Source organism: Strix aluco, chromosome 2 (assembly GCF_031877795.1).
Source record: "Strix aluco isolate bStrAlu1 chromosome 2, bStrAlu1.hap1, whole genome shotgun sequence".
NCBI lineage: Eukaryota > Metazoa > Chordata > Aves > Strigiformes > Strigidae > Strix > Strix aluco.
The window spans coordinates 130,952,188-130,977,357 of record NC_133932.1 but is presented as its reverse complement, the minus strand read 5'-3'; the positions used below and the strand labels follow the sequence as shown (position 1 = coordinate 130,977,357).

The following is a 25,170-nucleotide window of genomic DNA, read 5'->3' as shown; positions in this document are numbered from 1 at the left end:
GCACTACTGGAGTGACCTCAATCTCCCAACCTTTCTAATTTAGAACAGCAGCAAAACCAGTCCCAAGATGTTCTCAGAAGGACAGAATGGTAAATCAGAGCAGGTCATCTGCTGGAGGTGGAGAGCAGGTCCACACACTATATGCCAGCTGCTGGTCTTGCTTTGCAGAGGTGAATCCACTATGAGGACCTTTGGTTATGGTGGTCTGATGCCAATGCAAATAGCTAAAACTTACAACATTTATTTATGTTGAAATGCTTTTGTAATAGACCTTACTGTTTCGTGCCCTCTGCCCCCCCCCCCCCCCCCCCATTATATTGTGTTAATCTGAAAAAACTCTATGAGTTTTAAAAAGGTATATACTTCAAGAATGACATTCAGTTTGTTTTGTGGGACTCCCTACAAGATCAGCTATATATGTCCAAGAAGCTGTAAAGTCAGTCCCAAAATTAGGAAATAATAAAGCTAGGTATAAATAATGAGGTTGAACCAGTGCCTCAGGTGTTGTAGACTAGTATAATCTTACCAAAACCAGCAGAGCTGTAAAGAGCTACATGAGGATCTGATTTAAATTTTGCTGGATATGAAACAAGAAAATAACCACATTTCTACGTGCCCGCATATTGTTAATTGTGCTAAATAGATCTGGGCAACATTTGTTGTTTTTTCTTTGCAAGACTTCAGGCTTTGAATCATTGCAGTTTGAAATCATAAACTGGGTAGCTAAGTTTTTTGTGCTGAATTTCCTGGCTATAACTAACTCAAAACAAAGGAAACATAATGATTTTCCCCCCAGAGATTCACATTTAGCTAAAATCAAAATCTTTTTCTATAGTCATTATTAGGTGCTGATGAGCACTTCAAACTGTGGTGTTTTCCTGCCAGACCCTAAAAGTGTAATAGTGCTGAATCCATGCAATTTACATGTAATTTAGTAAACTCTATTCTGAAGTGGTACTTGAGGACAGCTTTGATGACTATGGGTTGGCTGCTGGCTAAACTGCACAGTCTTAGAAGAGCAGGAAGATCCTTTTCATTGATTACCATTTATCTTAGCTGGAGAACATACTCATAGATGTCTGACAGATGGGGAGTGTATCTGAGTATTTATTTCAAATCTTTATTTACCAAAGTTAAATTTTGGAACAGTTATTGTAAGCCTCTAGCTTTTGGATTTCAAACATTATGAATGTAAACTGATGAGACACGTGTTGTCTTTTCTAGAAAAAAAAAATCATTTTGGGGGGGAGTCTCAAGAAAATTACACAGAACAAACCAATGTGCATTGCATATGTAATGTCTTGTAATTATATCTTGTCAAAAGCTCAACTTTTTTCTCCTTTATTCTTTAGAAATATGGTAATTGTCCCTTTTCCCTTGTAGTTAATTATAAATTTCAGGAAGAATTAAGTCTGTTAAATCTCTTCTTCCCCCTCTTCTCCCTCCCTTGGTCTCTATGGCAGCAGCAGGAATGGAAGGGAATTTCTTTGATCTCCATTTCTGAGTGACATTTCGTTTCTTCTGAGCATTGACCTTGTTTAGTGCAACTGAAATTTTCGGTAGATTTCATTAGATTATAATTTGCTGATTTTAGGAAGATGTCTTTATTGTGATTGGTTTTAACTCTGAAAGGAGAAGGGTGATTTGTTTCATAAATCTTTGAGCAGCTCTATAAACTGAGAAAAGAAAATGTTCAATTAACTGCTCGGGCAGATATGGTTAGGGCTTAATCCTACTGCACAGCAGTGGAGAGCTGCAGATGTAAGGGAAGGTGGAAGATACTGAGCAAGAAAAAGAAAACAAGAGCGCCTTATCCTGACTCAGTTAATGATAGTGCTGTCTAATGATAGCAAGCTATACACCCTTAGCAGGTCCCTCCTCTAGTATTCGGAGGGCCTGGGTGAAGGTGGGAAGATCATTTCCTAGTGCCACAGTGAGCTGCATTTTTATGCATTTCACACAGCTGGAGCTGACCGAATGGATTCTTTGCGATGTCCAATAGGCCACTAAAAGCAGAAAAGATGTGTCTCCTGGCATGCATCCTCAACATAAACATGCATTTCTTTTGTGTTTTAATCTGTTTGCTACTACCATGCAAATTTCCTTCTGTCTCCCTTCACCTGATGCAAGACTTCTGAAAAATGAGAGGATGTGTCCAGTCAAGGAGAAGGGAATAGTTATTTATGAGTGAATCATTAGGTCAGGGGTATGGCCTAGTATATGATTATATTTTACCCAGTCTGAGGCCTCTAGTTGAGATCTACAATTTTCATTTCTCCAGAAATCAATCACCCGCATCAGAGAAGATAATTTGCAAGGATATGTAGGAGTAGCTAAGTATGTTCCACTGGGTTTGACTTCAGCCGACTCTTTTGCTACTGGAGACCTCACTCAAGGACCTATATATAATTTGCAAGTCATATTCTTGGCTGTTCTAGTGGATACAAATGGAATCTCACCTGTGACTGCTTTTGACTCTGATCACCAATGTCTTCTCTGAGAAAGAATATTAAGTCAGATCTTAGAGTGCTGCAGTTCAGTGAGCACTGAACCTTTAGCAGATAAAATATTCCTAGATATCCTCTCTGGATTTTTTTACATCTTCCTGCAGAGCTAAGATCTGCTTCCAAAAATATCTCCAGCCACAGACACATTAGGCAATATTTGGCCGTCCAAACTTGGTATTGATGATATATATGTAATCTCTCCCTGCCTATGAGAAAGTGGCAATAAGCTATACGTACTTGCTCTGAAAGTCCTCCAAATACCCTTAGCAGTCACAATGGTTGATCACACAACACAAAAGAGGAATTCTTTGAAATCTTACCCAGAGCTTGCTGATGTGCAACTGTATCTGTCCCCTGAAACCTCTCATGCAGCGCCACAAAGCTCTCACCTTCCAATTCAATATTCAATGTGCAATATTTCCCACTGCAGTGGGCACTGATGCTATCACTCTGCATTGTAGTCATGTATCTGCAAGACACAGTTTACTGATGTTTCTAACCAGTGCTAATAACAGTGAGTTATTTCAACACCTGACTGAGAAAAGCATGTAGGAAAGGAGCTTGCTTAAAGATTGTATGCTAGGAGGTAGATGTGCAAAGACTCTGAAGGTCTTGCAGCCTGGTTTTGGCTTCAGAAGGTAGTGCTTTTCTGTCTCCTGGTTATCTATGAGGTCTGCATTTCTGGATGCTTGATAAACCTATTCATTTGGGAATTACATGTAACAGTGCCTCCAGAGAAGGAATTGCACTGTCTCTGACTAGGAGGTTAGCATCTCTATCTGACTTTGGTCATCACTTCATTGCTTCCTGACTCTATTATTGCTATGCAATTTATCAAGGATTTAAAGCATCAACCCAGGAAAAAAGCTGTGACTGATGCTGAATTCAGCAATGAGAATGGAATTATTCTTTTGTGTTCTAAGGTCTCTTTATATAAAAATTACACAAGCTGAAGATCTTATTGCATATTTTGAAGGCTCTGATTGCATGAAGCTGTGATAAAGCCTACGCCTAGATAGCTGTGTCTATCACCACATTGGAGCTGGCTCAAGGGTGAAGCTTAGTGCAGGAGGCCGTGTAACCTCAAAGAAAGGGAGTAAACGAAGACTGTGGAAATCACTCATTCATAAGCTATGGAGAAACAGCCTCTCTGTTTCCATTTCAGACGGAGAACTCTTTTATTGGAACGTTTTCTCCCAAACAGCAAGGCAAGAGATATTCTTTTTCCATACAGATATTAGTAAACATGAAAAGCAGACTACAGATAATTCTGTCCTCCCTTGAAGGCTGCCTGAAGAAAAACGATTTCAAATTATGGATTTTCATCACTTTTCAGATTTTAAACTTTCTAGTGTAGTGGTGGACCAGGGTCTATCATCCTTATTTTCACAAAGCTTCTAAGCTGGAGAAAATGTTAGTAGTACTAATCAAATGGAATCAATTCCTTCTACAGCCCTCAAATAATTCTCAATATATTCCTATGCTTACTTGTATTGCCTATTCTTGCAGAATACTTTTTGTAGTGTTGACCTTTTGGGTAATTTTTTTTAGTTGGTGTCTCTAGGTGTGACGTGTTGGAGCTTTTGGCTGATTTTAAAAAAAAAAAAAAAGGAGCACTTCCATGAAGAAAAGCATTACCAGCAGCTGATATACAACCTTATTTCTTAGAACTGTTTCAGCTAGGTGAAGGTGTAAGATATGAAAGGTATGAAAAGCATTGCTTTTTACACAACAATACAAAAAGTAGTGATCATTCAAATAAGATGTCATCTGTAATTAAAAAAAAAAATCCAACTCCAAATCCCCAAAAAGATGTAGGAGAAAAGTGTTCAGTCCTAGCCTTTGAACTACATGCATTTCTCAGACAATACCAGTGCAATGTCATGTTTTCATCACCATAATTCAAATACCCAGCTGTGAAAGGCCAAACTCTGCAGGTTGCCTTACAGCCCAGATGCACGATCAGCCCAGCACTCGTGCTGAAAAATTGGGATCTCTGGAGAACTGCTGCCTACAAGCAATTCCCAGTTACCTCTGTCTTTCTGGCCTTTGAATATGCAGCATGTGTCATGTGATTCCAGGCCTTGGGACAATTTTGGTATAAAACTTAAAGTCAAGAACACTTGCAGAGTATTAGCCCCTCCTTCTATGAGATCTGGAGCTTTTATTTTGCAGATGCATCCTCTTTAAGAATATGAGGAGTCTTTGTGAGGAGTCTCCTGACAAACATGTTACATGGTTACCTGAGTTTGTAAGATCAGGCTTTTCAATCAGAAAAATGTTTCCTGACCAAAGCAAATTACTAATTTTCTTGCCTTTATCTTGCTTTGGATTAAAGGCTGAAGACATACAATTGTTAAAAAAAGGAAAAAATAATTACCAATATTTCATGCAGTCTTTTGATCAAAATTCATTTATAGTTTTATTATTTTGATAGGATTACATAGTTTGCTGTTGCATTCATCCCTTCCTTAGAGGAGATAACACACAGGATATTGCTGTCATGGTAGCAGTGACTTTTTCAAATCCTTCTAAGCAAGACTTTCTAAACTTTCATCTAAAGGTACAACGCTTCTTGCTTGCTACTGTTTTTCTGAATATTCCTTAAAGTTGTCTAAGTGAAACTATAAAAGATAACCAGTTTTTAAGGTTTGGGGAATGTAAAGCTGAAACTGATAAGCACAGTTTTTCCTTTTTTTTTTTTTTTTTTTTTTTTTTAACTTGTAAAAGTATTTAGTATTGCAATGCTTTACAAATGTTTACTTTTTTGGAGATAAAGAACAAAACATGTTAGTTAATGTTCTTAAATCAGACTCAAAATTGTAAATCATGTGAAGCCTTATTGTCAGTGTTTGCTGAAGTTGCTCTCCTTTGCTCTCAGCATGGGGAAAAGAAAGGTGTAATGTGGCTTACATGTAAGGTTGCTTGTGGTATATCTGGTTTAAATGACAAAAAAAGGAAGGAAGCTTTTTTTCCCACATTATTTCCAGCAGGAACACACATGATTACAAGAGTCCTCCAACTCAAGGAGCTAAATAATAGTTTGACTCTTATGTGAAATGCTGAGAGTAATGGTGGCAGACACCAGAATTTATTCTGAACTTTTCTTCAGGGACTCTGACCCAATCTGCTGTGCAATTTGTTCTGATGGGCTCCAAACCTTTGCTAAAATGTAATTGAATCACTGCAAGGGAAATTACAGGAAGATCAGCCCGAAGGCCTGATGGTTGCATCTTGCACTGCCATGTGGAACACTAGACTTTAAATTAACCCCTCACTCTTTTGGTTCTGAAAAGTTTCAGGGAACTGCAGGAGTCTTGGGTACTTGCTCCATGTCCTCTAGAGGCCAATCTGGGGAGCAAGCAGAGCGTTCTGCTCAGCAAAGAAACACACCCTAAACATTTGGGACAGACTTACTCCTCCTGGAAAATAGGCCTGGGGTGGTTCAGGCTGCAGCTATCACTGGTTCAAAGAGGACATAATGGAAAAATGCAGCCTGTCGTGAAATAAGGGGGAAAAAGCCAATCTCTACCTACTGCCTAAGCTCCGCTGTTGTTCTCTGAATGTTCCAGTGTGGAGGAAAGCCAGATGGCACATGCTTGGGGTTCAGAGTGGATGAAGGATATGTTCACCCATGTAACTGAGAACTTCAAAGCAAAAATTAATGGATAACTGTTGAGGCCTTTTTGGTCCTGCGAACTGCAGATTATTTTTCCTACATGACAGTGGAAAATGACTTTGTGAGGTGTAATGCACACTAGCAAACTCCTAGATGCTCCATCTGGAATGGAGTCCATTGTGCCTAGCGACTGCAGCACATACTGTGTTATGTATAATGCCATTTTCACTTATTTGCAGCAGAGCCATGGCAGATGCCCATCCCACAAATGCTCAGTCGAAACACCTGCCTGGATACCCATTCAGCACTCTACCGTAAGTTTGAGACTTTTAATACACAGATTTGAGAGACTGAATGGTAAGTCTCTGTGTTTGGAGCAGCCCTGTCGGGTAAAATTTCCATATTCAGTGCATTTGAGAAAGAACAGACACAAGTCCTAAGGCCAGATCAAACTCCTTGGGAAGCCTGAGATGTTGAAATGTTGGGTAGTAGCTTAGCAGGGCTTTTTCAGAAGTTCAGGCCCTTTGGGAATTTAATTCATTCCATATGGAGCAATGGGGATCAGTGGCAAGCATGGTATAGTGGTTGTTGGTGTCCAGCTCAGAGGAGTGTGGAGTTACTGTTGATTGTTATTAACTCTGGGCTCCAGCTGAGTGTGATGACTGGGAGCCTGCTAATTTTGCCTGGTCATGGGCACAGTTTGTGGTCATTCTTTCATAAGCTCTTGCGGGTTCTGCCAGAAACAGCTGATGTTTAGAGCACCAGGCTGTCCTGAGACACAGGTAGTGACCCAAGGAAAGGGAGATGCATCTTTTTGTTTCCACATTCTCATGGAAGAAAAAAAGACTGATGATTCCAAGTGCTTTATAGACTAATAAGTGGGGAAATTTGACCAGTGTAGGTAGCAACAACTTTTGAGATGATGGGCAGTGAGTGAACTTGTCTGCTGGTTTTATAGGAAATGGCCTTTGTAAATGCTTTCCTCCTCCTGCCAATTACATGACTTTAGTGAGATCTGCTTTTAACTATCAAAGACACAGTAATATTGGAAGAGAAAAAAGAAACTGTGGTCAAGTTGACACTTCATTGATTTATATCTTGTCTGAACATACATTGTAGATAGAGCCAAATCCTTGGATGCTGGAAGTTAGAGGGCTAACTAATAGAGCTATGATGATTTATCTCGGTTGAGGAGTTGGCAGGATTTAGCTGACATTTTCATTGGTCCTGTACCACAGCATGATGCTGGTCCACAGCTATCAACTTGTCACCTTTTATGAGTAAATGAATGAGAAACAAATTCAAGTTTTCTTTCTTCCTCAGTCTCCTGCTAATCTTGCAAGTGATTGTAAACCCTGTGATTTTGGTTGTCCTCATAATATGTTAAAATTAATTATATCATTGTTGATCTGTATTAAAATGGACCCACTTAGAAGTATCGATTGAACAGTTGAGCTAAACAGTTTTTTACCAGGTGAGGATCTAGCCCAGTAACTGATTAGTAACTCTTCCTAGTTATTAGTTTCCATTCTCAAAGGCTTTGGATCGACTTTGTGATGTGGTCTTGTTGGTTTTTGTTTATATTAAGAGGGTTGCACCATAAGCACAAGTATAGTAGTGTGGTGCTTTGAGAAATGGAAGTGTACTGGGCATTTGTAGTAAGTCAGGAGCAGTTGCACTCAATTATTTCCACTAACACCAAGACCTGACTTTTCACATAGTGGCTTTAAATGCTTTGGGTATCTTTTAGGATATTTGTTTCTTAAACCATTAAAAATAAAAACATTTAGCTCGAGTATTCTTTGTTTGTCTCTTGTTACACCAGATAGGTGTGCATTTATAGGTAATATCTATACACCTGCTATCTTGCAAATTTTTGAATTGTCACACAAAATGTGTTAGCACTAGAAGAGGTCTAAGATCAGATAACTCCAAGAAGTGTTATTTTTAAACTGTTTTAGTGGAAACTTGTTCAGGGGCATATGCTAGTTAATATCTTAATCAACAACATAGACAGTAGGATTGAGTGCACCCTCAGCAAATTTGCAGATAACACCAGGCTGAGTGGTGGTGTTGATACCTGAAGGGAAGGGAAGTGCCATCCAGAGGGACCTTGACAGGCTTGAGGAGTGGGCCTGTGCAAACCTCATGAAGTTCAACAAGGCCAAGTGCAAGATCCTGTACATGGGTTGAATCACCAGTATCAGTACAGACTGTGGGATGAGTGGATTGAGAGCAGCCCTGTGGAGAAGGATTTGGGGATACTGGTGGATAAAAAATTGTACATGAGCCAGCAATGTGCTCTTGCAGTCCAGAAAGGCAACCGTATTCCTGGGTTGCATCAGAAGTGTGGCCATGAAGTCAAGGGATGTGATTCTCCCCCTCTACTCTGTTCTAGTGAGACCCCCCCCCCCGCAGTGCTGTGTCCAGCTCTGGGTACCCCAATATAAGAAGGACATGGACCTTCTTGAGTGGGTCCAGAGGAGGCCACGAAGATGATGAGAGGACTGGAGCACCTCCCCTGTGAGGACAGGCTGAGAGAGTTGGGGGTGTTCAGCCTGAAGAAGAGAAGGGTCCAGGGAGCCTTTCAATACTTAAAGAGAGCTTGTAAGAAAGATGGGGACAGACTTTTTAATAGGGCCTGTTGTAATAGAACAAGGGATAATGATGTTAAGCTGAAAGACGATAGGTTTAGGTTGGAAACAAGGAAGAAATTCTTTATTATGACAGTGCTGAGACACTGGAACAGGTTGCCCAGAGAAGTTGTGGATGCCCCATCCCTGAAAGTGTTCAAAGGGGCTTTGAGCAACCTGATCTAGTGAAAGATGTCCCTGCCCACGGCAGAGTGGGGTTGGACTAGATGATCTTTAAAGGTCTTTTCCAACCCAAACTATTCTATGAGTCTTTGAAAAAAACCTCAACTTACTATCAGAATACAGTTCAACCATTCACTCAGTTGCTATTTTTTTGATTGTAGAGCACAACCTGTGGTCCTTGAGGTAATTGCTGGTTTGGATCTTGCTTCCATCTATATATTGCTTGATTATAAAAGTTGAATGGAGTGAAGGAGCTCAGTGCTACCCCACAAATAAATTGTGATTCTCAAGTACCTCCTACTTCTTTTCTATCAAACCATTTTCTATGCAGCCAAACAGATGTTTCTGTCTACCTTATCTTTATCAGATATTTATAAGCATTTTCTACCATATTTCAGTAGATTTCTTTTATTGGTAGACTAATGCAGGCAGTTGGGGAAAATTAAATCAGACAGAAATGAACTTTTAGGTGGTCAATGGTTTTCACCATCTGATTTCAAAAGTATTTTTTAACTGCCTTGCTTTTATCAGAGAAGAATATCTGTGAAATGTCAGCATTTTGATAGAAAGCTGATTAATGAAATTAAAATTTCCAGTGACACATCAAAGCATATTACCTGCTATGAAAGGCATGAAAGATCAGAAAAAAAAAAAAAGCAGAGATCTGGCCAGTTGTGACAACTCCATTAGATAACCGTAGTGTGTGTTTAGATGGCTCTCAACAGTGGTATGGGGAACAGTGTCAAATCATGAAGGAAAAAAACCTGGTAGAATGGCTATCCCCTTTCATCAATTTTGCTGGCTGTGTCACTCAGGATGGCATGAGTCTTGGCTAGGTTTTTCTGTCCTTTTTCAGCAGTTTTTATAAAAAGCACTGTGTCCTCTCTTGGGAGTGCCTTTCCCATCTAATGCAAGAACCAGGAGATCTGGCAGCATTGCTGTTATGTAACAGTCTGACTTTTGCAGTCCCTAATTTACCATCCTTCTTGAATTTGCTGATGATTCTTGCAATTAAGATCCTCAATTCTGTTTGGCAACTCACCATCTGCAAAAGAGGGCATAAGTGAACACTGCCTTTCTGTGCTTTCACAATGTCCTTAATTAGATTCATTTTAAGTCTGAGAGTTTTAATCAAGGGAATTACCTAAGGGTGGCTTTGTCTGAACTTGCACTTTTAGTCATGTCTTCCGAAGGATTTGTAGTGTTTGATTATAAAATACTCCAAAAGGAGTTCACTGTACTGCTCTTTAGCATACTAAACCTTCCTATCACTGGGGTTGCTTGCTAGCTAGATCCATTATGCAAAGATAATGAAGTATCACAGGATGCACCTGTGTTGCAGAAACATTTGGGGTTGTCTTTTCTTCTGGCCCTGTTGAGAGCTTTTCTTGAGTTTGGCATTCAGCACAAACATTCACCTTATCTAACCCTGCAGCATCAATAGGATCCCTCTACTTTTCCCTGCTACAGTCTCAGCAGAGCTCCTTGGCCCACTGTCCTAGTCCCCTTCCACTGAAAGATTCCCTTTTGGGGAGTCATCTGCCACTGAGAAGCAGCAGGAGAGAGTGGTAGAGGGTGTGTGGGCACAAAAGGCATGCCCTAGGGCAAGATTTGGTGCGTGCCCTAAACAGAACCTCATGCAGCATCAGCTGTCCCCTCCATGTGAAGAAGGGGACAGTGACTTTAAGGGTAGGGAAGCCTAAGCGAGGGTCCTCACAGGGGAAATGTAGCAGCTGTGCATGCTTTGATAGCTCATGGGCTGCAACTTTACATAAGGGCTACATTCTGTGGAAATTTAGTGCAAGTTTTGGCTGCCAGCCTGCTTGGCAGCTGAGACCTCAGTTGTTCTGCCCCTGGGTTTACCTATATCGATAACACAAGGAGAGCAGAAGTCACTTTTTGAACCCTGCATACATGTGCAGGATGTTTTTGCTCTATTTACATGGGATAGATCAGTGTACAGAGGATAAAGTTACTCTGGCTTTCTTTTTTCCCAGTTTATTGGGAGCACTGGAGGGACAGGCATGCACTGATATCCTGCTCAATATCTGAATTTAGCCTGATCTGGGTGTTAGACTGTAAAGATTCCTGGTTCAAACTAATCAAGGTTTTTTTATTCAGACTCACTTCACAGGAGTTGTTTTAAAGAAATTCATACTTTTGGAAGATGACTGCATGTTAGTTCTGTACAACGGAGCCAAGAAGAAACATATTGAAACATGCATATTCTGCTTTGTTTTAAGGCAATGAGTCTGGAAGAATGGTTTCTGAAATCAGTCTTGCTCTCTTTAAACACAAAACAAATAAATGGCTAGCTCTGGCTGGACTCGGCTCTCTCCCAGGACTTTGTGTTGTGCCTTGTAATGATGGCCCTTCCTCTCCTGTGTAGATGTACTCTATAAAATAAACAAATAGCCCTGCACTCCAGAAAGTGCCTTTTTCTAGGTCTCTCTCTAAGCTTTAAGTCTTTTTCTATTGAAACCCTGTTGGCTAATAAATTCCACAGACAACCTGGGTGGTGGGGAATGTTTTTTGTGGCTAACGTGAAATATTTGAAAACTGAGCTATTAATACAATGCTCTGTTCTTCTGTCTTTCACCTCAGTGCTAATGGTAATGGAAAATTTTCAGTGCTAATACTGAGCTTTATTTTTAAAGGACGTATTAAAGTAATGCCATGCATGTTTCTGCTGGATGACTATATTCCTGCAGGTCTTCTTCATTTCAAGGTCTCCTGTACTCCTCCTTGCCCAGTGTTCAAGGCAGTTTACTGTCCACCTCTTTACAGTTTAAAAAGTCTGCCTGTACCCTGCACTACCGAGTCTGTCACCAATTGCCAGCTACAAAGCTGCTTTTTAAAATAGCCACTTAAATTCCTCTTCCTCTTTAATAGCTCTCTGATGCTTCCTTCTCATTTGCACCACCCCTCCCCAGCCTTCCCTGGGGAAAACATGCTGTTCCTGTTGTTGTTGGCTGTAGTTCATGGTGCTGAAGAGTTGCGACATCTCTCCTGTAATCTGATTTATGGATTTAGTAGGGAAAGTTCCAGCTAGTCTAAAGAAGTGTTGGATTAGCTGCAAATTGCAGCACATCCCAGCAGGGCAGCAAACGCTTCATGCTTGGGTAGATAGAGGTAGCAGAGTATGTGTTAACAGAAGGGCTCAGGAGCAAATTTCGAGAGAAATAGGGCAAAAGAAGCCATTTACTCCTCTGTTTCATGAAAGAGTAGGGAAGAAAGGAGAGAGAAGATTTTTTTTTTACAATGGTAATAGCCCCTTGACAATGAAATATATATATACTTAATTTATGACATATGTGATCTTTCCTCCTATTTCAGTTCATGTGATCCCAGTGAAACAAGGGAGGGGTTTCACAATTGCAGAACAAGCTCAGAAACCCTTAAGGTAAAGTGATAATTCGTTTAAAAAAAAATAGTATGATAAACATTAAGCTGTACAACCATTATCTGCAGACTGACCCACATAGCTACTTGGCATCATCATCAGGAAACATTTCACATGAGTTATTTGCAATGAGTAATCTCATTAAGCACATATTATGTATAAGATATTTGCTGTCTTTATTGCTTTATTTGTTTTATGGAGAGCACCAGTATGTTTCCACAGCAGTCCCAGTCACTGAAGTGTAGCAGTACAGAACTTAGAACAAAATATTTCTAACTTGGTTATAGAAATTTTCTTTAATCTGAAACTTGGTATTGATCTTTATGACAACAATTACTTAAAGGTAAACTTTCATAGAAAAACAAACATAGATTTAACTACTTAAAATCATAGCAGCTCATGAGGTTTATGACCAAAAAAATTTAAACAAAACTTATTACTCTTCTGGACACTATTTTAAAAATCTGTTTTAAGTGCTGATTTAGTCAGGCAACATTTTGACAGTGTCACTGAAGTTTAAAAACAGTGTGCACATGCAAATTCTACAGTGTTTATTATTTATTATTCCCAGAGGAAAAGCACTTTCTGGTAACATATACATAGCTTGAAAGATGTTGCTAACCAAAAGACACACTTTCCTAAATGGGAAATTCTATGCTAAGGTCAAACATGAGCAATTCAAACATTCTGCGTTTATGGTGATATACACAAGAACAAAGTTAGCACCACTCTTTATTTACACCCTGCAATAACCCGCAAATATGATTAATATGACTGCTTAGGAGTATTTGCAGTCCCCAGTAAGGTGAGCTAAATTGTTTTCATTATTTTTCTCTTAGATGTGCTGCAGTGTAACAGGAGGCAATGATTTAATTTTTTTAGGAAATCGAACATGTTCATGATATAAATTAGCATATATGTACGTAACCAACAGATGAAGTGGGGCTCAAGTGGAAGAGAACTGTAACTCATGGTTCAGTAACTCATGCCATGATGATATCTGGAAACTGCATGTTTGCAAGGAGCCTTGTTGTGCCTGGCACTATAGAAATCTGTAGAAGAAACTTGTGGCTGAAGCAGTTGTTCAAGACAAAGGATAGGAACTATGTCTTGTTCGGCAGTATTTGATAGAGATGCTGAAAGCGAAATTCATCTGTCTGGGCTTATGTCACTGGAGAGCTATAAACACTTTTGAGGCACAGTTCACCTTTAGACTGGTCTTTAAAGTATGAATTGGGCTATTGAAGGGTGTGTTTCTCTTGATTAATGATAAAGGAGACCTTGACAACCCATTCTGATACAGGTGTCTGAACCAAAAATGTATCCCACACCAGGGGATTTTCCCAGTGTGGCACAACTCTGTGGCAAAGTGGTGACCTCATCAGAGACTCAGCTATGAGACTTTCCTTCTAGGCTACCCCAAACAAGCAGTTCATTATAGCTATCCTTTTGTAGATAGGTGGAACTGCCACTGACTTCCAGGCAAAATGCAAATGAGTACAGGGTTGGATCTGGGCACTGCCCAAGCTGTAGAGATGTTACAGCATCTCACATAACCTTCTATTATACCAACCCCGTTTTTCCTTAATACCTTGAAAAAAAATATGTTTTAGTGGCATTTTCATTTGTACTTTTAGATTGCAAGTCCTGTTATTCATTCAGTACATACATACTGTGTAATGTCATACACTTACAGGGCTATAGAAACCTAAAGGTCTGTCTTTATCGCATAAATGTCTGTGAATAGCCATCTTATGAATGCACTCTCCAGAATTTATTTGTGAAAAGTTCTGAATGTCTCCCATGCAGTGCTTGGGGGACTTCCCTTTGACTCTGTTGGTATCACTCAATATCACTATAAATGAGTGTGGGAATCCTGCCCTGGGACTGGGACGGCCTATATGTCATAAAGGTGTTGCACAGGCATTTCTGAAGAAATTAATATAAAAAGCTTCTTCAAAGGCTGATAGAAGTTATTCTTCTCTGCAGAATACTCATCCGCTGTTTGGGACTTTTTTTTACAGTTGGGAACAGTCATGCAAAATAGGATTTGTTTGCTTTGTTTGTTTGTTTTGGGTGCTCTAAGCAAGCAAGAAATATAAATGGGAACATGCCTGAAAACTACATAATTAATGAACTGTTATGTGTCACAGAAAGACTATGAATTATAGGTCTAAATATCTTGTGTTTTCAGGGGTTTGAAAACTAGAGCTTCAGTTGTCCATGCAAGCAGACCTGAGTTGTATCATCCCTTCCTGGGATCTGAGCCTTGCCAAAACCCAAAAGTGCTAGCTCATCCCTGTTTGTTGATGGCTCTTGCAGTCTGAATGAAGCTTGTGTATACATCTCCACAGGACAGTGTCCCTGTGTGAATTTTTCTGGGTGGACATCTGCCTTTTTTGTATCAAGTATCACCATTTTATGTGAAGTCACAGGGATAAATATTTGTTTGAAAGTGTTTAGCATTAATTATGGATTCAGATGCATCCTACTGGTCATCCCAACAGTACCTATCCATCTAACCCACAGCAGGCCCATCTCTTCTTCGTATCTTGGATAATTTACTGTGTCTGAGCATCTTGGTGTATTACTTTGTTGTCACAAGATCCTTGTGAAGAAGCTGGGAAAAGCTGCTATCCCATTTTACAAACACGGGGGAGAAGCAGAGAGGTGGAGAACATGACTACATTGTGTAGAAATACACTGAATGTGTCAGTTCTGGAATGAGTGCTGCACCCAAAGTAAGTAACCCATGATCGAGCTAATTAGACAAGCATTATGCAACATCTTTGTAAACCATTTTACTGTGCCATGCAACTGGTCAGCTCTTGGAACAACCTTGGGGCTTTGTAACAGAGCAGTGGATGACAGAACAGGATGTTAATCTTTTGTGGAAGGGGCAGAGACATTTTTACTAATATTTACCATCACATGTAATGGAATAACTTCAGGAAAGGGTTTTGATATGTTGTTTTGGCAGTCTGGGCCTTCCCTTTGCTCCATTATTTACCTTTAGTTTGTGAGCTGTGCTCTAGCTGTAGAGCAATGGGACAACCAAAGTGTGTAGGAGCCGTCAGATCTGCAATCTGCTCTACTGTCACTGTCTTTGCTGAGAGCTGAGTTTCAGGGGCAGCCACATTTAGAGGCTACACGTTCTGTATTCCTCTGAATTGTTTATAAGGGATGGTGGAAACATCTAAAATAGGATGCGGTTTAATTAAAGAAAAAGCAAAACCACAGAAGAGCTGAAGCTTTTCCTCCTACAAATACATACTATGTATATGTATTTTTATACAGAAAATTCAGTACCTCCTTCTTTGTGCCTCTGGCACCAGCTTCTGAGCTTACCCCAGTTGTACTGATCTCTGCTGCATAAATAATTCTCTGGCCCGGTCTCCAGCTAATCTAAACCTGTTGATGTTCAGCTCCTGTCCTTTTTTGCTGTGCCACCTGCCTCTTAATCTGACTGCCGTAGAACTCCGTTTGCTGTCACCAGTCTGGGATTTCCTGAGTGAAGGCTGGGTCTTGAATTATTTTGGGGATGGAAGGAGCGGTAAGGGAGTGCTCTTCCTTATTTTGGTGCTCTCTGTTCACCCACAGAATAGCACATTTTCTTCTTCCCTGCCATGTCCTTACTTCTGAGGCACTTAGGGATATTCCTATTTGGATAAACATTTACTATTTTTAAACAGTGTATCATTGCAGAATAAGTAATCAGAAAAAAACAGTGATGAGTGGAGAGTAGTGATTTCTAACACTGGATAGTCACCTAGAAATATTTAAATCTCATGACAGAAGCAGAATGGCAATACTGGATTAAAGGACAGGCAATAAACCTTGGGAGATTGAACCCAGTCATCTGTTGTTACAGGAAACACTATGATGTAAAACCTCGCTTAAGAATTTGGAAATGATTCGCTGTCACACACTTCTTCTAACCTCCACCGTGGTCCTGTGTCGGGCCCTGCTACAGCATAAATATGATAAGATAAAGCATGAAACACAAAACCCCGCTATTTAAAGATCAGTCTCAGTAACAAAGCCAGGTGAATCACTCACCTGAGAATCTGTAGTCTCTGTGGATTTGAACCTTTACTGTAAAACAAAATTGCCTGTCCTGATCTGTTGCATCTCTGCACGGTGGAGCCTTTGATTCTAAGCTCAGTCCAGGCCTGCTTGCTAACAAGCCAATTTATGTCACATTTGGCATTAGCAGACTGAATCTCTTTAGATGGTTCATAAAACTTTAGACCGGCCATAGCAGATAGAACAAAAATCCCAAAGGACCTCTATAGCTCTGCAGCTGATAGAAGTCTGTGGTTGATGGTTAGAGATAAAGCTTGGTAAGATGTCAAGTGCAGAGTGATATTTCCCTCGGAATATCTTTCCTGCTTCCAGCAATCAAGAGTTTAGAGGCTTCTTAAGTTTGAGGATATGGATGGGCACTTTTGATAGACTGGAACTCATTAAAATAAGAATTAGTTAAGTGGAACAAAATTCTGCTGTCAGATATGTAAAGTAAATCTAGATTTGCACCAGTGTAACAGGGCAGGGTTTGGTTGCTCATTCTGTCTCTTGCTAGTAAGTGGTTAAACCTTGAAAGTTTGGATCCTCTTCTGGATTTGTTTTTTTGTTTTTTTTTTTGGTTTTTTTTTTTTTTAATAAAGAACTAGTTTGATAATAAAAGCTTGGCATTTACTTAATTCTTAACTGTTGTATAAAAGTTTTTACTTATCAGGTACATGCTTATCAGTTTTCTAGTGTGGTATATAGGCTTATTCTACTTGAATATAATCTGATCAGCTATGTATTTTCTTCGTCTTTAGATATGTGCATGAAGACTGCTTTTAGAGATTTAAGCAGTGATTTAAACAATGATTTTTTTCTGCTATCTTTCATGAAATTCAAATTGCACTAACTTTCTGCAACATCAGTTCTGTGGAAACTCAGCATCCTCTAAAATAAAAAATGAGCAGATCTTTCAAATTTTCTCATTTATTTTCTGTTGCTTTTTGTGTATTGGTTGTTACATTGTGGCTGATACAAAGTTGTGGGCCTGTTCTTGTAAAGTTACTCACAGTATTTCTTTTCCAATTAACAGTAGGTCCTTGTATAAAACCTTTAATCTCAGTGAAATCAATGACAAAATTGATTTTGAAGTGAAAGTAGAAGGGTCTCCTCAGTTTATGACCTCTGAAAATGAAAAAATTTGTATTAGGTTTGTGGATTCATAGCATTCACCATAGTAGTTTAGCATATTGCATGTTTATTGGGTTCTTAGATGTGCTTAACTGCTGTTAAGCAGTAAACTCCCAGAAAAGGGAGCTTATTAAATGGTCTATTTACTAAACCAAGCTTGACATCTTTATTCATTCACATCTGATTATTTTACCCCCTCCAAATGGTATTTTGGACATGGAGGTTGGATACTATGTTTTATTTTTACTTTGTTTAGTAGTGATAATCTACAGAATCACTACAGCTTTGTGGGAGAGTGAGTTGTTTTGTGTGCTGGTTCATAGGGAATTAACAGAATTGTCAGCTAATTTCTGATTCCTTATTACTGGTGAATTTACATAAAATGCATAGCGTCATGGCTGATCTGAGGCAGAATGGGATTGGGATAAAAGGATCTAGGAATTCTTCCAAAGGAACTTCTGAGTTCTGGCTTGCTCTCAACACACCCTAAGAAAATCACCCTGTCTCTCCCTTGGTTTACGCCAAGATAAATATACAAATACTTGCTGCTTTCCTAAATTTCTTTGCAATCTATTAATGTGTACAGTACTGCATAACAATGTGATATGATTTCAGATTCCACATTTAATTTTCCAGGGTCAGCATTAGAACCTTTTTATCTTGAAACTGAGGACGAAAGGAAAACTTATTAAAAACCACCTATTTTATTGTATTACAAAGCACCTGACATTTCAATTTTTTTTTTTTTTTTTTTTTTGGGCAAGACAGGACGTGGAAAAACAGCTTATTGCTTTGGGGGTTCAGTTTTTGGGTGCAAAACTGAAACATTGGCATAATAACATATTTTATAATCTAGTTTTAGAAAAGAGAATGTTTCAGGAATCTATGCATCATACAGGTTGAAGCTACCAATATCCAGAGTGGTTTAAACATCTTTGTTTTAAAATAACGTGGCTGAAAATCATAGAAAGTATATGTTAGTTGTTTTTTTAACAGATGTTCCATAGCCTTTTATTCGGTCTTTTATTCAGCTGCTTACTACTGCGATCTTTATATCTTTGTTCTTATTTTTTCTGTTTATTCATCACTGACTAAAGATACTGTCACACCTGCAGAAGCCTCAAATTTATCTTGTTTTCTGAACAGGGGCCAGAAGACCTCAACTGTCACAAAATTGGAAAGGCTGGCTAATAACAAATAGCTACTTGTTCTTACTGCTACCCTCTAAGCAGGACAAGTTACCATGAAACACCCTCTCTACCTGCCAGTCTAGCAGACAGGAATGCATCACAAAGCCCTGCATCCATGTAAGCAATTCAGTGGCTGAAGTGCAACTTAGACAAAATTTAAGTTTCGAAGTCCAAGTAGGCAATTCATAAAGCCCATTCCCATCCCCATCCCTCCCTTCCTCTCTGCTTAGATGTCTCCAAGATTTCAGGCACCAGAGTTTTCAGAAGTACATTTCCCATCCCTTGTGCTGAAGCTTCTTTCATTTCTCCATGTACAACTGGCCACCTTTTGCAGGTAGGATGGAGACTTCCTCTGTCTGAACCTTATTTGATGCTGCTGGTCATAGCACTCTCCTGGGAGGTGGAAATGTTGATTTGACCTCCAGCGTGAAGCTTGTGCCAAACTCTGAACTTCCATTCACAAAAATGCAATTATACTAAGAGCATCTCATCTTCCATCCATCTTTTGAGGGGAAAGAATGAAGCTATCTTCTCTACCCAAAGGGGCAATTTAGTAAGTAAGGTTGAGGACTTTAGGTGATGTATCATAATCTCCTTTAGGTGCACAGGTCAGGCAGGCACCTGCAGTAGGAGACAAGGACTTTCAGAAATATCCTTTTATCTCACTTCTTACTGGCATTCCCCCTCTGCTTCTAGCCAACATGCTGCTTTTTCTGAATTTTATTATTAGTAGTTTTTGTGAACTGCATTGCAGGAACCAGTACCTAAAGGCCAGATCAGTCATCTCTCACTGTCACCAGGCTTTATGGATCTGCAACTAATTCCATTGTGCTCTTCTCAAAGAAGAAATGGCAGAAATGTTGATGACAATATGCAGTGTCACCTTAGAGGCACCAGAGCCCCCCTAATGTAGTGACTTTTTCAGAACGGAGCTCAGAGAGATGCAAGAAAGTAGATACTGATTCCACTGAAAATTACTTAGATTTTGAATTAAGTCCAGAGTAGTGTATCACATCAACACGACTGAGCATCTGTAAGCAAATAGTGTATAATGATAGCTGGAGAAGTGGTGTTGTGGGAATTTTTTTATTTTGTTTTTGGAAGAATGTAGTAAAATGGTAGGCAGAGGTAATGCTTATGGACTTAAGTTGCCATTTTTTTCTGAATGTGTTTGCTAGATTTTCTTTTGAGATACATTACATACAAAAATAAGGAGCAAACTCCACCTGCAACTACAAAGTGGGTGAGCAGCAAGAAACTGAGCTGTGACGGAGGCTAATGCCTATAGCCCAGTGTGAAGCTGCAGGACCTTTACCTAAGTCTTTGCAGATGGACATTTCTATGCTAATTTGTGGAAGGAAAAAGTCAGGAACTACATTAGTTAAATTTCATTGCTTAGTCAAATCAATGCAGAATAGTTAGAAAACACAGGTAATTTAAAATAATTCGGGAGGCTCAGCAAAGTCTTAACATGGAATTTAACTGAACTCTAGCTCAATTACTTTCTACTTTCTAAATATAGTAATATACATTGGCAAAAATAATCTGTCTTACACTGGCTGATCATTTGTTCATTTGACAGATTGGCCGTGAGAAAAGATTTAGGTGTCACTGTGAGTAGCTCATGAATTAGATTTCAATTCCTTATAAAATAATTGAATAAATACCCAGAGATGAAATCAGTAAAATCTAGAGTGTAATAGAAGTTTGAGTAAACAAGCAGCATGATTTTTATAGAGAACAAATCATGCAAGACACACTTAATTGTTTGTTTTGATAGAATTACTAAATTATTAGTTGCTGCTTATATTTTTTACAAATAGACTTTCAAAAACATCAAGAGCAGTTAGGTGCCCAACTCCTGCTGATTTTAAGAGCTTGCTACATTATCTCCTGAAGTTTTGAAGAAAAGTTCATGTTAATTGGCTTGGAGTTTAGTCTTTTTAGACGCCCAGGAGTGACTGTGACCAGACAGATATATACTGAGTTGCAGAAGGATGCTGGCACTGCTTCCAGAACCAATATTATATGCAGACTGGCTTTATATTTTCATTAATGACTGAGATGTTAGGCTCAAAGCAGCATGCCAATGAAATGTAAAGGCCAAAAATTCAGTAAGCTGTGAGCATTAATATGATAATACAGTACTGTAGAACAAAGACTCCAAAATATCTTGTCAATCCTCTTGCAAAACAAAACCTGAAAACTGAAGTAGAACTTTTCATGAGAACAATAGATCTTGAATACTTTTGTTGGGAAATCCCAGATACGACCTGGAGAAGAAAGAAAGATTTGATGACTCTTTTGACAAACAGTGGTGCTCCGAAAATGTTATATTATGCTGAATATTTTTCTGAATTCTTTTAAATCATCTAGTTACTCTGTGGACTGAAGCAAATTTAGGGATTCCTAATGCAGATAGATCAAAGAAAGAATATAGTAGCACTCGCATTTAATAACACACCCTTCTAAACAGATCTTTTCTACTGGGAGATTGAAGAGAAGCCAATAATTTGGACAAATAAATGCAGATCAGTTAGCTCATTTCACCTGTCAGAACTAAATATGGACACTTTTTCTGCCATTGTGTAACTGGAAGCTCTCCAGAGGTGACATACATTGAATCTGTTCCACTGGTGAAAAACTGAATCATAGTAGATATTTTTAAGAGAAATCTAAAAAAAAGGGAGATAGTGCAGCTAAAGGAAATGGCAGGAAGTGAATTTGTCTGAAGTTAACAAGATCTGATTCAAAACAGCTGTCCTCAGACAGCCAGTGGTCAAGACTGAAAAAGAGATGAAAAGGAAATAGAAAGGAGGTGGTTCTGGGATGTTCTATAGGAGAACAGGAGAAGTATAGAAGAGGGTCATAGTATTGAACTGGGACCAGTCAGCCAGATATATTACAGTGGCAACATAGGGTATGGGGTGGAGAAAATAGGAAGCCCTTGAGGTTAAGAGGCAAATGGCCACTGAATGGGGACTAGTGAAGAAACATGTGTAAGTGCATCAAGAGTTGGATTTTACTGCCTGACAACCATCAAGGAGTTAAAGGAAAAAAAGAATGTGTTTGTAAGAACCACGGTAAAATCAGCAGCTCTCTAGGAGCTAATTAAAAAAACCAACAAAGAAACCCCACAAAATATTTAGGCAGTGGCTCCTATACCCTACTTTTGGCAGAATTAAAATATATGAAATCAAGAACTTAAAGAAGTCAGTGTGAATTGAGATCAGTGGGGACAGGAATGATACCACAGCTTAAAATTATTTAATGGCAAAGAAAATAAAGGAACATGAAACATCTTCAAGGCTGAACTTCAGTAAATTCACACATTGAGCAAGATGTCTTATTCTTCATGCTTCTAGTCAAGGGAACGTTAAAGAGCCTATGGAGAGGGAGAGCAACATAAAGTTTTGTTTTAAAGGATCATTTGAGTCAAAATAAATTAATCTTCTCTATCAGTATCATCTTCTTAATGAGCTGAAGTTTGAAGATGATGTTTATCAGCTGCCACTCATTGAGATAATAGATGTAAATCTAAGTCATCCATCAAAATCTGTATTAGCTTGAAAAGTGGTCTGAAAGGATAAACTGCAAGTAAATATTTTCACCCTGTGTTTGTGTAACAAAAAAAAAAAAAAAAAGAAGAAAAATACAGGACATAAACCAAGGTTTCTTATAAATTAAAAATTAAACTTATGTGGAACTATTTCTTGAATAGTCATTGTTCATTTAAAGCCCATTGTTGTATACCTGTGGTCAGGATTGTATTATTATATTTCTGTTACTTTGTATTAACATTTAATTTCACCGTGGATAGAACTGAACACCTCTTTAGTTGCCCTACTGTGTCTGAGACATCCATGCAGGAGGGCTCAGGGAAGATGGTATGTAGCGCTCTTCTAGAGAGGCAGCTTGTGGTGAGAAAGGGTACCTGAAAACATGGAAAATGACACAAGACACACATGATTAAGCAGGTGAATCCCACCCTTTATTGGCAGCAATTAGTACAGAACTACTCAGCAGCACAATATCCTTGTGTAGCTTTACATAGTTGACTTTAATTTTTGCTACTGTGGATAACTCAATATGCCCATCAAATGTTGTCAGGTCTCTGTTATCCTCTTTTTCGGATGATTTATGACTAGCTTGAATTACATAGGTGCCAGCAGAGATTCTTAACAGACTTCACTGAAAGCCTCCTTCTACAGTGAAAAAGTATCTTTTTCTCCTAGCCTTTTTTGTCCAACTCTTGTCAAGCTGTTAATTCATTGAAGGATCTGTCCTCTTACCTCCTGGAAGCGTAATTTCTTTAAGAGACTTAGATACAGGATAATTTGAATGTTTCTGGAAATTCAAGCAGAATAACCTACCTCATCTGTATGCTTGTTGTCACCTCTAGTGGAAGAGATTTCAAAAGTCTGTGGACAATGTATTCTATATGTTAAATCCAGCTTGATTTGTCTCTGTTTTGCCACATCTTTGTACTCCATCTACTAATTTATTCTATTGTATAGTTTCTACATTTTTTTCCAGAACAGAACACAGATTGTCTACTCCATATTTCCTTAGATCCATCCAAAGCCCTTTCAAAAGTTGATGCCACAGCATGGACTTGCCAATTTGCAGTCCCCTACCACAGAGGATGGGTTAAGTGATTGGTTGATCCTTCATAGTTAATACTTTACAGTGTAATATTTGAGTTTCTTCAAAACTCTTGGGTGAATATGACGGCTTGCATCAGTTGCTACTACTGATTTTATGGATCTGTCCTAAAATCTTTACTACCAGTACTTCAGTTTAGGGTAGTTCTTCTTAGATGTGACATGTAAAGAAATATGCAACAGGGACTGAAGATTTTTGGAGAAAACATTAATTCTTATTACAGACAATCATTATTAGATACTTATGAAATAAGAGATTACAAAAAATGTGGAGGTTTTTGTAATAATGAAAGATTGAATAGTATTTTAGTTGTCTTATCGAAATGAATAAAGGCCAATGAGAAAAAAAATAATAACCAGGCACATAATTGAAGTCAGAATAATCCTTGGAGCATATATAGGAGGATAAATAAAAAGAAGTAGTGAACAACCAACACATGGAATCAAAGGCTGTACAAGATCAAAAAAGAGAGTGTAAAGTTATGACAGATAATAGCATTAGTAGTATACATGCTAATGTCCAGATTCTGCTATTTGGTGTAAATGTGCATGGTCAAGCCCACCAGGGTTAATTGCACATATTCATATCCAAGGGTGATGAAAGCACAATGAAATTGCAATTTATTTTTTTTTTTTTAGTGAGTGCTCTGTTATACTGGAAAAACTTTGACTTTCCATTCCTTTCCATGATTGTACTTCTGCTGAAAAACAACTTTTTGAAACATGAGAGTTACACATACAATTTGCACACCCAGACATTCACTGAGTTACTCTTAGTCTGGGGTCCTGAAACCCCTTTGAATGTCTCCACTCTGATGTATACAAATTATATCCACCTTGTAAGAGAGTATAATTTTTTTGGTCTATTCATATGCTGAGCACTTGATGCAAAATGCACACACATGTTATGCCAATATATGTTGAAATTGTAGCATCATTCTTGAAATCAGCCTCTTTGCAACTCTTACTTCTACACAGAGGGTTAAAGTAAATGCATAAAACCCAGTTCTGCCTGTAGGTATAGAGAAAGGATATCTGTAGAGAAGGTTTTATGATAACACATGGGTTTCTGGCGGCTAGCCCAGTGCTCTTGCACTGATTGGTGTTTTGGTGGGAGGAGAGGCTCATTTTCCTCAGATGTTTTGTCAGTCGTTAATTTTAAACTCTGCCTGTTTGTCTTGAAGTGCTGCAGCAGTGTTCAATGAGACCTGAGCACATGTGAAGCTGTGATACTACTTATTGATCCCATTGCTCTTAAGGTATGCAGATTTGGTTCAGGCCCTCTGCAAAGGTGTTTCTCCAACTTCAGCTGTTATATTCCTGCCTCTATGTTTGTGCACGTTCTATACCAACTTTAAACTGGAAAAGGATTTTGTTTCTGCTTACCTAGGCGTTCCCATGGCTAAGTCTAGTAGGTGTCAACTCTACTGTTATCCTGTACTCTGACTGACCTAATAAAAAAGGAGATGAAGATACTTTGAAGGCATCTGTTAACTGTTTCAAAGTGAAGGGGGAATTCACTAGATTCCTAAGGTGAAAAAGATGCAGAAGCAAGAAAGGAGGAAAGACAGCAAGATCATAATGAAAGAGAAACGATACTAGGGGGGAAGAAAACAGAAAGATCATGAGGGTATGCTATGTAAGCCTGCTCCTTGATGCTGACTTGATGCTGACTGTATCTACAGCTTAACAATATTATGCAGTTTAATGGCTATGTAAAGACTGTATTTTACCTTGGATTTTATTGTGCTAGCCTGCCACTGACATTTCTA

At 38.8% G+C, this 25,170-nt stretch overlaps 1 protein-coding gene across 13 annotated transcripts in view; it reads left to right on the top strand.

Moving 5' to 3' along the window:
* Window positions 1–25,170, top strand: part of DLG2 (discs large MAGUK scaffold protein 2) — a 1,053,560-nt gene that overhangs the window by 163,229 nt on the left and 865,161 nt on the right. For 2 of the 13 annotated variants that reach the window (XM_074816360.1, XM_074816356.1), the window contains exon 2: window positions 6,366–6,440. The exons of the other annotated variants lie outside the window; for them this stretch is intronic. In XM_074816360.1, coding sequence (XP_074672461.1) covers window positions 6,366–6,440 — 75 coding nt within the window. The remainder of the gene's footprint in view (window positions 1–6,365; window positions 6,441–25,170) is intronic. 13 annotated transcript variants of the gene reach the window in all.